Source organism: Caretta caretta, chromosome 21 (genome assembly GCF_965140235.1).
Source record: "Caretta caretta isolate rCarCar2 chromosome 21, rCarCar1.hap1, whole genome shotgun sequence".
Lineage (NCBI taxonomy): Eukaryota > Metazoa > Chordata > Testudines > Cheloniidae > Caretta > Caretta caretta.
In genome coordinates, this window is record NC_134226.1 from 1,551,930 (window position 1) to 1,567,338 (window position 15,409).

The 15,409-nt window shown below is 39.7% G+C and overlaps 1 protein-coding gene across 2 annotated transcripts in view; it reads right to left on the bottom strand.

The window, feature by feature from the left end:
• The window catches only part of MAGI3 (membrane associated guanylate kinase, WW and PDZ domain containing 3), a 218,109-nt gene that overhangs the window by 41,270 nt on the left and 161,430 nt on the right, over positions 1-15,409 (bottom strand). For both annotated transcript variants that reach the window (XM_048826998.2, XM_048827001.2), the window contains exons 10-12: positions 8,557-9,165; positions 5,902-5,933; positions 1,709-1,865 (exon numbers count right to left, since the gene is read on the bottom strand). In XM_048826998.2, the coding sequence (XP_048682955.2) occupies positions 1,709-1,865; positions 5,902-5,933; positions 8,557-9,165 (798 nt within the window). The remainder of the gene's footprint in view (positions 1-1,708; positions 1,866-5,901; positions 5,934-8,556; positions 9,166-15,409) is intronic.

Consider the following 15,409-nt stretch of genomic DNA (forward strand, 5'->3'; position numbering starts at 1 on the left):
TACCAAGGGTCGGGGTGGATTCTTCGTAACTGAAAATTGTTAAATCATGATTGGATATTTTTCTACAAGATCTGCTCTAGGAATTATTTTAGAAAAGTTCTATGACCAGTGTTATAGAGGAGGTCAGACTAGGGTCACAATCATCCCTTCTGGCTTTGGAATCTATCAATCCATCTAGAGTTCATCTCAGACAGGACCATATTTGACAAACAATTGAACTATCTAGTTTACTTCAGCTGCTTAGAATTAGAACATCTTCGAATTTGGCAAGAACTCCTCAAAAACATTACAAGATATGTTGCAGCAATATACTGTGAGTTCCACCTCTCATCATTTCAAATTCACCAAGATATAACTTCATATATGACTTGATATACAAATTTCCTATCCTACTTTCCAATCAAGTCTTACTAACTAACCCTCAATATGTTAAATTGTGCATTTGCCTCCACTTTGTTTAGTTTAACTCTTGTTTTTGCTCTTCTCTATGGCTGCTGCTGTCTGTGGTTCAATTGTTAAACAGGACACTTTTTCTGAGTAACTAGAAAATGTCGTTTCATTGTGTCGCAGCTGCATATGAGCCCGTCTGTAGCCGAAGTAAATTCAAATTTCAATGAAGCATTTCTTAAGAAATGTCTTACAAGGTATCTTTGCAGGGCTGGTACTATCCAATTCTCAAAGCTCATGTTTGCAAAATTAGAAAAAAGTGCTGATAGGGAAAATGGAAATTAAATGTTGAAGACAGTTATCTAATATTAATTAGGTCAACATCAGAGAACCTGACTGCTGATTTCCTATTTCATGTATGAAACTTATTGCTGGGTAATAAGTGTTACTGAGGGAAAATGTTAAGGTTAATTTTCTCTGAAGTCAGATGTACTGAAAAGAAGCAGCAGCTTATTGCGGTACCAGATTAACATAAAGTACAGATGTGCCATACTCCATGCCCTGGCTTAGGAAAATGAACTTGTGTTTGTTTTTCCTGGGCCTCCAAAGTTACCGCTTTATCCAGAACTAACCTTTTAGACAAACAACACAAATCTAATTAAGAGCATATTTATAGCATTTCAGTTAAGTGCTATATAATGAAATGTATGGTTGAAACACTGCACTGGGGAGAAAGTTTGTTTACAGTGGGAAATTCACAGGGAACAAGCCGTTTGTGACCTTGGTGACACTGCTATGCTTCATTTGTAGTTATGTAACAGTTTATTTTCATGTTGCAGCCCATCTGCTGACACCGTATCCCCCTTATTTACTATAAAACATATTCTTGATTGGTCATTTATGGGGGTACTTTAATCCCTACCAGCTCACCCAGGAGTGTATTTTATATGGCATGTTTGGCATGCCAAATGGCTTTGGTTTATCCATTGTATACTATTACATTTAAAATCGTAGCTAGGCAGCAGTTCTGTATCTGCACCTGTTCTCATACACCATTTGTAAATCTTTGCTAGTAAACAGACTGTGTTATACACACAAAACAGACAGACTGCTGAGCTGTGATTTCCAATGGAATCATTAGCTAGGATATAATCACACGAACTACTATGGTCATTTTACTTCCTCATAGTCTTTCTAAATATGCCCTGAGGAGCACCAAGTTTAAAGACTTGTGTTTACAAGTGGACACACATGAAGGAAATGCAGAACACATCCTGCTGTGCTACAGCATATTCCCAGCATAAGAGGTCTGTGTACTTACGCTTGTCTTCAAATACTGTCTTAGACTTCAGATAGACTTCTGAAGGGTCGAGTTTTGGAGAGCCTGACCTCACAGCAGCAGGTGGGAATGGCATAGGCTGTGGAATGGAATCACTGATAGCTTCTAAGCTTCCTGAATTCTCTTGCTTATCTGTTTTCTGAAACAAAAAAAGCAGAGTAAGAAAAGTATGTTAAGTTCAAAATTATCAATAAACAGGTGAGAAAAAACAGTAAACTTGTAATGCATGGCATGCAACTGCATAATCTACTCCAATTCAGTCCAGCTTCTCCCTGTAAGATAGGGGTTTCCGATCCTACTGGGAGTATGCTTCTGTTCAGCCTGTTCAAAACTTGAAAAAACGACAACTCTTCTACTGGAGAATGGGCCTGGAAACAAAGTGTTTGAAGTGGCTCATGCCCAGAGCGTGAGCAAGTGTATGTAATTTCCCATATACACTGCCTGTATTGTAACTCCTCTTGTGTCCAGTGCTATTTGGTACACACAACTGAAAAGAACTCAACATACACAGAGTATAAGGCTTTTATTTTTCTCCCTTTACTTGGTAATAAGGTTGTGGATCTCAGAGATCATCTTTTAGGCTGGCATTTCCCAAACTCTGGTCTGCATAACACTGCAGGTGGGCTGCAGAGAGCTGGCTGGTCACAAGGTGCTGGTTCTCCAAATTCCAAACTGCCAAATTGCATCAGAAAGCTAAAAATACATTAAGTTCTTCTCCAATGTCAGTTTTCCTTGTAAGTATTTGCTGCATTTATCATAGGAATATTAAGCAACCATGAACTGTAGAAGAGGTAACTATGCAATTGTGAACGGGAAAGGTGGTGAACACAAGCCACTATTAAAATGCATTCCATGCTATGAAAAAGTTTGAGTCCATGGTCTACATTGCCCCAGTCAGTCAGTTTAAATTACACTAACTACAAACTTCATTAAGTGGTCCTTGAACATAACTGCTGATTGATTGCTTTCAGAGTGAAATGCAGGGAGATATGTCTATAAAAAGACAATCTTCTTCCGGAGAGTCACTGAACTATGTTAATTTCATTTGTTCCATCTGAAGGTGGAAAACATCATCAAGGATTCTCTTCTAGGTTAATTTGGCCGCTACAACTGAAAATAATTTGAGTATCTATCTTGAAATCTTGCCCCGTCACGGAGGTGCTGATCTCTGAAAAGTGTACAGATGGACAGCATAGAGATAAGGAGTTCTGCAGCTACTTAACTTCTGCAAGATAATGGCAACTGAACACTTTCTACACTAACTCATTCAAACTAGAAAGTAACGGATTAGTGCACGTGAAAAAGCATGAACTCTCTCAACCATTTCCTCCAGTGATCAGTGTCAGGTTTTCAAAAGAAGTGGATCTGTTTAGCACGTCTAACTTTTGTAATGAATTGGAATTCACCAAACTGCAGTAGTCGAACAAACCCACTGAGTGGTAGATAGAGGCACTTCTTCTGAACATCTGAGCTACGAAGCTGCAGTAGAGAAAACAAATATCCACCTGTGTTCTAAAATCTGAATCCTAAAAGAACCCTGAGATACAGCAGGAAACCAAGGGATAAGTTTAAGGTTGATTTTCTGATGTCTTATTACTTGTCCTTAATGGTCTCTGCTAAATCAGTGCTCCCAGTTTCATCCATTTGCTGCACCCTGGAAGTTTTTAAATCTAGAGCCCTGTTCTAGTTTCTATGCAGAACCTCAGTATTGGTTAGCGCAGAACTGAGATTTTGATTTTGCAAGCAAGCCAGGTTCTGCTCGTTTGCCTCTCTCTAAAGTCGTGTAAACAAACACCTCCTGCTCGGAAGAAAATCTCCCTGAATACGAAGGAAAATATTCAGGAGGAATTAAACGAAGTTAAGAAACTTGAAACACTTAGAATTCCTCCCTTCGATGTTATAGCAGGAAGGACTACAGGTAGAAGTGACATTACAGCCATCTTTGTGGTTTCAAATCCTCATTTCCAAAGGTTGATACAGCAAGATGACTTTAAATGTTTGCTCTAGGCGGAAAAGTCTCCGTGTGGCAGTGCATGTGTGTGTTTAACACAAACAAAATTAGACTAGACTCAGGTCTGCCCCTTTGAGAGCAGAAGAAAATCCCCCAGAGGATTCAATAGTTTGAGACTTTTTACATGTTTATAGACATAAGACCCTCGCCTTTTTTAACTGAACTAGCTCACGATGTGAATTAATACCACTGAGCATTGGGTTTCGTTCAGGGAAACGGCGACTGCACATGCACTGTAATGTTATTTCCTAAGTATTTTTAGGAGGTCTGCACATAGTGCATTTTTATATTGCAAAGTTTTTATTCAGGGAATGTCTTTTTAGCAGCTATATTTCTGCTTAGGAATTAAATTAGCAATTTTTTTGCAGTATATGCTCTGTTTTAAATGTGGAGAGCTGACATCCTCATGTTATCTCCACTGTTAACTGTCAGCAACAGCCTTGGCTTCAGGTTAGAAATGAATTAATGTATTTGCACAGTGCAACCATGGTGGAGAAAGAATTTACTTCTATACCTTGGGAATGGAGATTTTGTTAAAATGCAGTGAACTGCAATGCACAAGAATTCTTCTTGCTGAAATGACTCAATTCCTGAAGGCTTCCCCCACCCCCCACCACCATTAGAAGGGCATACAATGAACCCCATGCTGAAAAGCAGTCTCTTCCACAACATCATAATACAGATCCCTATTAACAACCATTATTCTTACCTCCAGTGTATTTCATTAAGCCAAAGGCTGTACAATTTTCTTTCCACCAGATCCAATTTAAACCAAAGATATTCCTAGTGGACCAATCTTTTACAACCATGAATATCAGAAATACAGACACCTTGATGACTCTGGGAAAATATAGACTGCCCATTCAAACACAACAGGAACGGTGATAAACTAGGCATTCAAGTGGGGAACACTGAAGTTCATTTTTGGAGGTTTCTCATAGAACAAAACAAAATTCTCCCAAGAAAGTAAAATGCAAACTTATAAAAGAAAATTTGAATACACGATGCAGGCAATTAGCAAGAGAAAAATGAAACTTTATGTGTTGTTTTCCCTTCAACAGCCATCCTGACAGCCTTTACATAGGGAAATTAATTTGCGTCAGGCAACAAAGCTTTGATAAAGAATAATCACTGCAGACTCCTACAAGGAGATCAGGGTGAGAGAGCCGGTTGTGAAAATGGAATAAAGTAAGCACATGGGAAGATGTTAAACTATGGGTTTACTTATTTTTAAAAAATAAATACATGTTTTCAGGTGAGGTGCAAGTGTCCAAATCTGAGAACATGAAGACATTGGAGTTACAATGCGGCATTTACCTACAGACCACCAATGCTACTTGCGGCCTCACAATCAAGCTCTTTTGCACCTTACTTTTTCTTCCCTGAAACACGAATCCTGGAAATGATTCCTACTCTGATAGTGAGAGATGACTGATCCAGCTTCTCCTTAAGTAATGTAGGTTCTTTAAAGAAAAGTCACAGATGTGCTGAAGGCTGCTTTGTTTCCTATGTTGTCTATCAATATAAAAAACCCTACATTTTGAAGGAAAGAAAGCAGAACCCACAATAATCAAGTTATTTGAGTTCCTAGACAGGACACACAAAGGCAGCTTCCCTCTCTCCCCCCACTAACAATCACTGTCAATGAAATGAGGATCCGTTTCATGTACCTGATGTGATGTGCATAATAAACTATGATCCTTAAGAATTGATCTTGCTTATTCCCATGAGGTAGAGGGTAAATATAGAGAATTTCACCAGATACACTGGAGATCTGTTTGTGGCCAAATAGCATTTTGAAAAAATTATCCTTAGAGAGATAACAAGCAGAACCTCCAGCCAAACAATCAGAAAAAAAATCAACAGCAATCTGTAATGGGGTAACTAAAAACCACAGACAGCCTGGCATAGACTGTAGGAGCCCCCTGCATCTTGTATAAATGGTCTAGAGATCACAGATGTGTCTATTGTAGCACACTCCATGCCTGTCTGGCAATCAGAGGACACCTGTGCCTGAACACACAGAAGAACTCACGGAGCAGTAAAGTTAGTTAACAGGCTGCCATGGAGACCCATGAATCTGTTATTGTGTGCCTGAAAATCAAGTCCGTCCATCCACACTAAACACAATAAATATAATCATGTGGATGACATCAATACTCACCACTTTGGCAGTTTTAGCAGGTGAAGGAGGACCTAAAGAAAACAGAGGAAAATATCTGAATATAAGAAGCAACTTTAATGATTAAGAACCCACTATTTTACATTGAACAGAGCCAATATGCTCAGCTCTTATTCTTGGCTTGCAACTGATCACTGTACATTCACTCCCCTTGTGAAGGCACAAGGTTTGCTATATGTTCTATAATTCTTTTAAAATTCTAAGTGAATATTTACTTGGCCAACAATATCAACTAGCAGAGGTCCCTTAAACTGCAACTAACAGCACTAAAATGAAACACCACACATTTCTCATGCTGCCAGGGCTTGTGGTTTGAGAATACATACTCCGATTAATGTGCTGAGGCAAGTTAATGAGTTTGGCAAGTAGAACATTATTTACTACCAAAGAAATCTGATTTTTTCCCCTCATTGCTAGTCAAACTGGAAATGGTAACACTAATATTGTGAAGACTTTGGTGTCTTTGCAAATGTTAGGCATGTGTTTTGAGGTGGTTTTCCTGAGGCTGGAAGAAGAGCCTGAAAGGGGCTCTAAGGGTCACATCTCACCTTGCAAACAAGTTTCTATAATACAGGTCATCACTAACAAGGCTCTGTTATGCTTCCCACAGGGCCAACAATGCTGAATCTCTAGTAGCTTTCTAGATGGAGATATATTAATAAAAAGGAGATGTCAATGTGACAGTTGGCTTGATCTTACAGGCTCTGACCCAAAAACTATTGAAGTCAATGGGAATCCATTTATTTGTTTACTGGGCTTTGGATCAGGCCCTTGCCTATTCTTCTTTCCACATCACGTTAATAGGAATTAGGCAAATGTGTTACTTGTCTCTCTACTTTTAGTGTTTTGTTTGAGCAGTTGGCAGATATGGTTATAGTCACTAGTACTCATGGTCTATTCAGGGTGGTGAGGGTAGAAGGGGGCTTTCAGGATTGGTGACTAAACTGACTACACCAGCACGGTCCACTCTCTCAGCACAGTGTCCTTCTTACCCTTTATGACCACTAGTCAGCATGGAAGAAGCTACAGTTGAACTGAATTCTGCCCTCCCAGCACGCAGAAATGAACATTGGACTTGATTTCTGCCTCTCAGCAGAAAAGATGTAGCTTTATGCTGGTCTCCAGCACACTATCCACAGAGTATTAATAGGTAGTGAGCCTATACCTTACACTAGGCCCTAGAGGGGAAGTGAATGTTGTGTTTGTTTAGTCAGGAAAAGCAAATCAGATCAGCATTTTTCCTCTCAGTGGATTGCTAAAATCTCAACAACACAGCAAGATGGGCATAAACTATGGTATGGGAATGATATTTTACTATGGTTTATCTGCCGCACTGAAAGGTGCTGTCAGGGTGTCCAGAGAAGCGGAGAGAAACAAAAGAGTGAAGTAGATAAAAGTTTCTCAAGATAAAAGAAAAGATGCCCCATTTGCATAGAATACTCACATGAAGAACATTCTAGAGTTCATTCCAATAAAAACATCAGCTGCTCAGAAACAGAGAACAGAGACATCCCTTAGGAGTATGATCTGGAGAAGAGAACTGGGAAGGGGGAATTCTTGGTTCTCTTCCTGACTAAGCTGAATTACTGTGTGACCTTGGATAAATCACTAACTTGTGGGTCTCCGTTTGTTTAGAGGCACCAGGGGGCAGAAGGATTAATTTGTTAATGTGTGTAAACAACATTATTATGAATAATTAAGTGTTTTGAGATGCTTGGACAAACTAGGCCATATAAATGCAAAGTATTATTATGGTTACTGCATCTCATATCCTCAAAAAGGGCCAATTATTTTGTGGGCTGAGATTATATAGTGTGAATCAGCAGCAACCGCTGTGGGGGTCTTTGATAAAACAGCCTGTGCCCATTTCCTTTGTCTCTGTTGGCAACATAAAGGGTGAGGTAATGTCAGCAAGATATCTTATGCAGCAAAATGCAATGTACTCAGTATTAAGTCACTATAAGTAATACCAGTATGAATAGTCTCAGGAATCAAACAACAGATATAAAAAAAAACAGAAGAATAAACAAGTTGTAGAGGGCACCAATGAGCTCATTAATAACCAGGAAACTGCAGAGAAAGGATCCTGTCTGGCAGCCATCAGACTGAGCCTTCTGGCAAATGCACGCTAATTACCAGTTAGTCTATGGGGAGAGGAGACGTTCTGATCTGCAATGAACAGCAATTAAGAGAGATAAATACACACAAAAAGGAGAACTTTCCAGAGTTCCAGGTGGCAAGGCCAATGTTACCTTAAAGATGCTTCCCTCCAAGACACCTGTGATCACCTTCACAGTATAAGCCAGAGTCTCTGGACCACTCTCAAAAGGAGAAAGAAAAAGCCCTATTCCCTGCTATCTTCAGGTCAGACTGTGGGATGTGCACCTTTGCCCTAATATTTCCTGAAGAGCCAGAACAGACTACATTCAGCAGCAGTCTACAATCAAATCTGCAGTAAAACATAAAACTAATAACATGCTCAATACCAGAGGCATGGTTTACAGCTAGAGCAGGGTAGAGAATTGAGCTGACAGCCCATTTTCTACTTTTTAAAGCTTTGTACAGTAAAGCTTAGATATCACCTTCTAAACACCTTCATATCAGGATAAATTATAATAAAGTTTCATTCCTACCCACCTCCCCTTAAGATAAGAAGTGGGACATTGGCTCCCACTGGAAACTGCTTCAGCACCTCCACCACCTGCAGATGTGTCAAGTTCTGCACATTCTGATGGTAAATCTCTTGGATTACATCCCCCTTCTGAAGGCCAGGGCACCACTGGCTGTCTAAAATCATCTTCACTTTTTGCCCTGTAGGGCTGTCTGCAATTGCAAACCCAAATCCTTTAGGGCCCTTGACCAGAGGAATAGTGATTAGTTCTGGCTGGGAGCCTCCTGGAGTGGATACGGATATCCTCTGTTCCTTTGGGTCCATGGAAGGGCTGTTCAGGCGACCATTAACCAAAATGTGACCCGGTTTCCCATTTTGGTCTAAAATGACTGTTCCAGGTATTAAATCTTGGCTGGTTATGCAGATATCTCCCTTGGTCATTGGCTGGCCATTGATGATGGGTGTAGCTGTAACGATGTCTACAGCAGGATCTTCGTTGTCGTCAGGAAGCGGGTAACCGCGACACAAAGTCATATTCACATACTGGTTGACAGGAACTAGCTGAAACATCTGAACAACATCTGCATGGGTATGGCCAAGGACACAGCTGCCATTTATGTCTACAATGACATCACCTGTTATAAAAATGAGTTCAACATCATTAAAATCAGAAACTAAACCATATCTACTTTTCAAATATTCTAATCTAAGGCGCAGAATGAAACACTGACCACCCCCTTAGTAACTACAAAGCAAGTTTATGGGCAATTATTTAAGATATTAATGAATAGGGGGTCATGTCATTCCCCTTAGCCATATACTACCAGAAGGCTAAGATTTTTCTCTTAGTTGAAATATAGACTACTAAATTAAAAAGACACACTTCTAAATATATAAAATGTAATCTGCCAAAGATTTAGAGAATGACACTATATGGGCCTCAGAAACGGAAACAGTGCATACATTAGTGAAAGTAGCTGTCTTATACTTTAATTCATGTTATACAACAGTCTAAACTCAATCCAGAATGAATCAGATTTTTTTTCTGGTTTCTGTTGGATTGGCTAAACTTAAATTAGATTCTACACACAGTTCCCTGAGCGCCTCTCTAAATTTTGTATTTTGCTTTTGCTTTGACTGAAAATACATTCTCATCTGTGCATATTAAATAGCAGCAAGTGTTACATCTTGGAAGTCTGTTTCAGCATGTGTACATTTTTGAGCATGGAAATATTTCCAGTGAGTTGTAAGGTAACTCCCTTCTTTTCATGTGCCAATATATATTTATGCCTGTATCTGTACTTTTCACTCCATGCATCTGAAGAAGTGGGTTTTTTACCCATGAAAGCTTATGCCCAAATAAATCGGTTAGTCTTTAAGGTGCCACCGGACAGACTACATGGCTACTCCTCTGACACTTAGGCTTCTTTGTCTCCAAAATAATAACTCTTATATAACAATAATTATAATATGTACAGACATACCATTTTTCATATGAAGATGTGAAAGCACTATACAATAATGGTAAGGTACTATCCTCATTTTTACATATTGGGAAAATGAAAGACAAGAAAAGTAGCTTGCCAAGGTCAAAGAACAGGTCAGCAGCAGAGTTACGAATTAGTTACTAAGTTCTTTTGTTATTTGAATTAGTATTAAAGTTAAGTATAAAGTTATTTTCTTACCAGAACAGTAAGAGTGGTTATCCAATACACAGAGGTATGGGAACACATCTTAGTGAAGGCAGTATAAATTATAGGTTCCAGAGACAAATTTAATTAAACCAATGTAACTAATATCCACAATGTGCTTAATTCCTCACATTGTGCAGGGTTTTCTCACCTCTCCTGCCTCCCCATTTGCCCATTCTGTGTTGCTTTATTTATTCCTACTGCTGTTCCGCTGTCAGTTTTAACATTTGGCATTTTACTTTTGGCAGCGACAATTCACAACATAGACCCGGATCCAAATTCGCTCTCAGGCAGAGAAAATGCACTGTTTTTACATTACACGTATACAGGGAGCAGAAACCATTCAATAAATAATGCATCCGATGAAGTGAGCTGTAGCTCACGAAAGCTTAGGCTCAAATAAATTTGTTATTCTCTAAGGTGCCACAAGTACTCCTTTTCTTTTTGCGAATACAGACTAACACGGCTGCTACTCTGAAACATTCAATAAATGAGACTGAATAAGTCCTTATGAAGCTGTTAATACAGAAGAGTATATACTTATGTATAGCTATAAAAAGCAGAAGTAGAGCTGAAATAAATGGTTACTTTCCAGGGAGAAGGCCATATATTCAGAAGTATTAATGGAATAAATACCACCACCTATCTATTATATAGCACTTTTCATCAGCAGATCTCAAAGTGCTTTATAAAGGATATCAGTATCATTATCTTAATTTTCAGATAGGGAATATGGGGCACAGAGCAAATGTGATTTTCCCAAGGTCACCCAGCAGGCTAGAGGCAGAGCCGGGAATCGAATTCAGGTCTCCCAAGTCCCAGACCAGTGCTCTAATCACTAGACCACATGCAAGCCATAGGACGTGTTTCATTCAGATAACTTGGTAATTGAATGCATATTGCACTTATATACTGACAAGCTGTTTTATACTTTTTTTAAATTTAAATTAAATGAGAGAGATAGAACTTAAGAAAAATGGAGGAACAAGCAACACAGCTAAGGAAGATTTAAGGCAAATGTTTCCACAGCCCTCTTGTAAGCAATTTAAATATCCAAGAATAATATGCAATGTCACATAAGCCCGCTGTTATGTCATGCATGGTTAAGATAAACCAGAATCCAAAATTAGAAAATCCTGCAAGAATGAAGAGCAGCTGCGACCCATCCCAGCCCCAAACTGGAAAAGGAGAGTAGAAAAAAAAAAAAATCAAGAATTGAAAGAGCAGATGTTATTAGTCTTGAAGTCACCCCAGTCCTTTAAAATGGTGATTAGTGCATGTGCCTTTGAAAGGAAAAGGCTGTTCCTGAATAATTTTTTTGTTTCTTATAAAGGCCACTCAGGGAATTCGTTATTTTACTATTATTCATTGTTATTTATTAACCAGGGCTTACAGAAACTGAAAATCAAAACCTACTTCCTTGTGATTTTTTCCTTCATCGGGAGGCTTCGTGGCCAAGGGCTAAGCTGCACGTGTGTACATAGATTTGTTGTTATAGGGTCATTTGAGTGTGTGAGGCTGCCGACAACAAATTTTGGTTTTCCTAACAGAAAAGTTGAGCCTTAAGCATTTATGTGGGAACCAACCCTCTTCCTGCTCAATTAAAACATATGTATATATATTTGTACAATTTGTACTTTCCTTTTTCTTTGCAGAAATTATTAAAGAATTTAAGTGGATACTTCAGGATGCAAAGGCCCAGGATTGCTCACGCTACTGAAAGTGCTATCAAAATATCTGACACTGCCAAGCAACTAAAAGCATGTAAATAGGGCATGTGGCATCCAGTACAATGTCTGCCTGGCAACAGACCAGAAAGACAAGATGGGTAAGGTAATATCTTTTATTGGACCAACTTCTACTGGTGAAAGACAAGCTACTGACCTATACAGAGCTCTTTTTCAGGTCTGGGAAAAGTACTCAGAGTGTCAGAACTAAATACAAGGTGGAATCTTAACTAATTAGCCTCTTACAGTTTGTATGGCAACTTCCACCTTCTCTGTGTGTGTTGTATGAGTTGTAACTCTAATGATACCCTGGTTTGGGTTCCAGTGTGGGTGGGAGGTGATAACTAGCAGGGTGCAGTCAGAGGGTTTTTCCTTCCTATATTGACGCAGATTCTCTTGGGGTATTTTGTGATCTACTTCTTTGGTAAAGTGTTCTTGCTTGATGAAGGCGGTTTTAAGGGTGTTAATGTGTGTATCCAGGACTTTCGCCTCAGAGCAAATACTGTGGTATCTAAGTGCCTAGCTATAGACAACAGATTTCTTAGTGTCTCTGGGGTGGTTACAGGATCTGTGAAGGTAAGCTTAGTGATCTTGGGTTTCTTCTATATAGTTGTCTGTAGGGTCCCATTGTTGAAGCTGATTGTGGTATGCAGGAAATTGATGCCGGTGGGGGATTGTTTTAGAGAGAGTTTGATGGATGGGTGGTGGTTCTTGAAGTTGTGGTGGAAATCTATGAGGGAGTGCAGCTCATTGCGCAGAGGATAAAAATACCTTTGATGTATCTCAGGTATATCATTCGTTTCATAATGCATTTGTCCAGAAATTCTTCCTCAAGGTGGTCCATAAAGAGTCTGGAATACTGGGGAGTCATCCTAGTGCCCATGGCTGTTCTCATGGTTTAGACAAAGTGTTTGTCATTGAAGGTAACATTGTTATGAGTGAGGGATGTGTTATGAGTGAAGGATGAAACAGATGAGTTTGCTGATGTGTTTTGGGTAGATATCAGAGACAGAAAGAGATGCTGTCATTGTGAGGGATGGTGGTGTGTAAGGAGGTGACATCCATAAAGGCAAGCATGGTATTCTGAGGGAGACTGTTAACATTGCAGAGTTCCTGTAGGAAGTAGGGTGTGTCCTGGAGGAAGCTGGCCCTTTTTGTGCTGAGTGGATTGAAGATGGTTTCTATGAGTCCTGATATTCTTTCAGTAAGTGTGCTGTGGCCAGATATGATGGGTCTACCTGGGTTCCCTACTTTGTATTTTGGGAAACACGTAGAAGGTCCCTGGGATAGGTTTCTGGAGGACGAGGTTGTAGAGTTTCTCCTGGGAGTTGTCTGGGGAAGGATTTGATATCCTTCAGTTCCCTGGTGAACTGTAGTGAGGGGTGGTCTTCGAGGTCTGTATAGTAGGTGGTGTCAAAGTTGTTGGCTAGCCTCACGGACAGTCATCACAGTTCAGAGCCATGACGACACCCTTTTTGTCTGCTGATCTGATCACTATCTGGTGGTTGGATTTCAGGGACTGCATAGCTGTCCTCTCTGCAGTGGAGAGATTGTGGTGATGTGATCTTTGTTAAGGATTTCAGTGTCAATTTTTTTCCTGAAGCAATCAGTGTAATAATTAAGTGTGTGGTTTCATCCACTTTGGGGTGTCCAGTCAGATGATTCTTTTTTTCTTCTTACTGTTGATGGGGATGTGGTAGGTGAGGGTGGTGTTGTCATTACTGTGAAAGAATTCTTTGAGGCGGAGTCATCGAAAGAATTCTTCTAGCTCTCCACGTTAGTATGGTATCAGGTTCTGCGGTAGGGCAGTCGTTCAATCACTTGGGGAGTACAGATAATTTAGCTCCAGTTGCATAGTCTTAATAAATCGATGATGTTGGGGTTTTGTGTAGTGTCCATGTGGGTCCTGGTGCCATGGTTTTGCCCAGTGTTTGTGTTCTGTGGGTTGTGGAGTTGTTGTAGCTGGTTCGACTTTTTGTTTCTGTGCTGGACAACTGTCACCAGGTTTGGGGTTTTTGTTTGTTGTTGTTTTTTTAATTAATAGTTTTGGGTTTCTTTCATGATCTCCAGGTAGGTTTCCTGATTTTTTCTTTCCAGTGTATGGGAGTATGTGTTGATTTCTTGTTTGAGGTGTCCCTTCTGGAGTACGTGAAGTGCAGGAGACGGTTCCTCAGTTTTTCTGAAGACCTTCTGCAGAGCTGTTCACTATATTTGGAGTTGTATGTAGTGATCAGAGGGTTATAGATAGTGAGCCCTCAGGGGAGGATATTTTGTTTCTTGCGTTTGCTCAGGAAGTAGATGTCGATGTTAAGTTTTGCTTCCTTTTTCTTCATGCTGTGGAGCTTGTATTTCATGGCAATGGACTAAGAACTTTATGATGGCATCAGTATTGCATCATCATGGAGGGGGAAAATATACTTAAATAGAAAGAGTAAGCTATACAAATTCTGTTCCTTTATTAAACTGGAGAGACAGTAACATAACCTACAGCTGTCAGTTCAAGAGAATCCATAGTACAGGGATGTGCGCATTAAAGACACGTAAGCACAGACATTCCCTACAAATGCCTGCAGCTTATGAGAACAAGTGCTGTCCACAAAACAGGAAATCCTTGCTAAGTCACTTCAAGCATAGCAGAGCACAGTGTGTGATTTGCTAGAATCACCAACGTTTATTTTTACTGCACATACTGCACAGGAACCACTCTCACTGCAAGTGTTGCCTACATGTGCTTTGAGTGCTTTCTTTATTGGATTCCTTGCCTTACAAATGCCTGGTAGGAAAAACTGACAGGCAACACATACTGCAGGTGGATTAGCAGCAATGTATGGGACCACTAGAAAGTAAAAGCCACTGAAGTGACACGGATTTTGAAAAAGTTTTGTTAAAGCATAGGCATCACGTCCAACTACCAGCAAAAAACTCTCATCTTATTTATAGCCTTTGAGCTGAAAAATGTTGCTCAGTGATTGACAGAATTTGTGCAATGGAAATGAAACGCAATGTTCCACTAGATCTTATTCTCCAGACAGCAGCAGCAGCATAGAGAAAGTACACCCCTCTCTTTTTTTGTTTAGAAAAGTGTATTGCCTTTATGGAATCAAAGTAGAGTTGTGAATGATGCATGGACTGAAAAATTCCTACTTATTACACAGAAGGAATAGCTAGTAGCATCCAGTCCCTGCCGTCCTTGCTTCTCCTGTCTTCTCCATACAGAAAGATAAGATGTATAGTTTACACACATCTCAAATACTCAGGACTAAACATCTCACTAACACACTAAGTTTCTAACACTTTTTTTCACAAGTTTTTTTTTATATTTCCTTTTACCTTTGCCTTATTTCTTCCTCCCTTTCACACCAAGGTTGCCACAGAAAGGAGGAGTGAGAGAAGAGAGCACCCACTGTTCTGTGCATATCAGCATGTCTTCCCAAGCTCTGCTCCCTCTGCAAGATAACCTC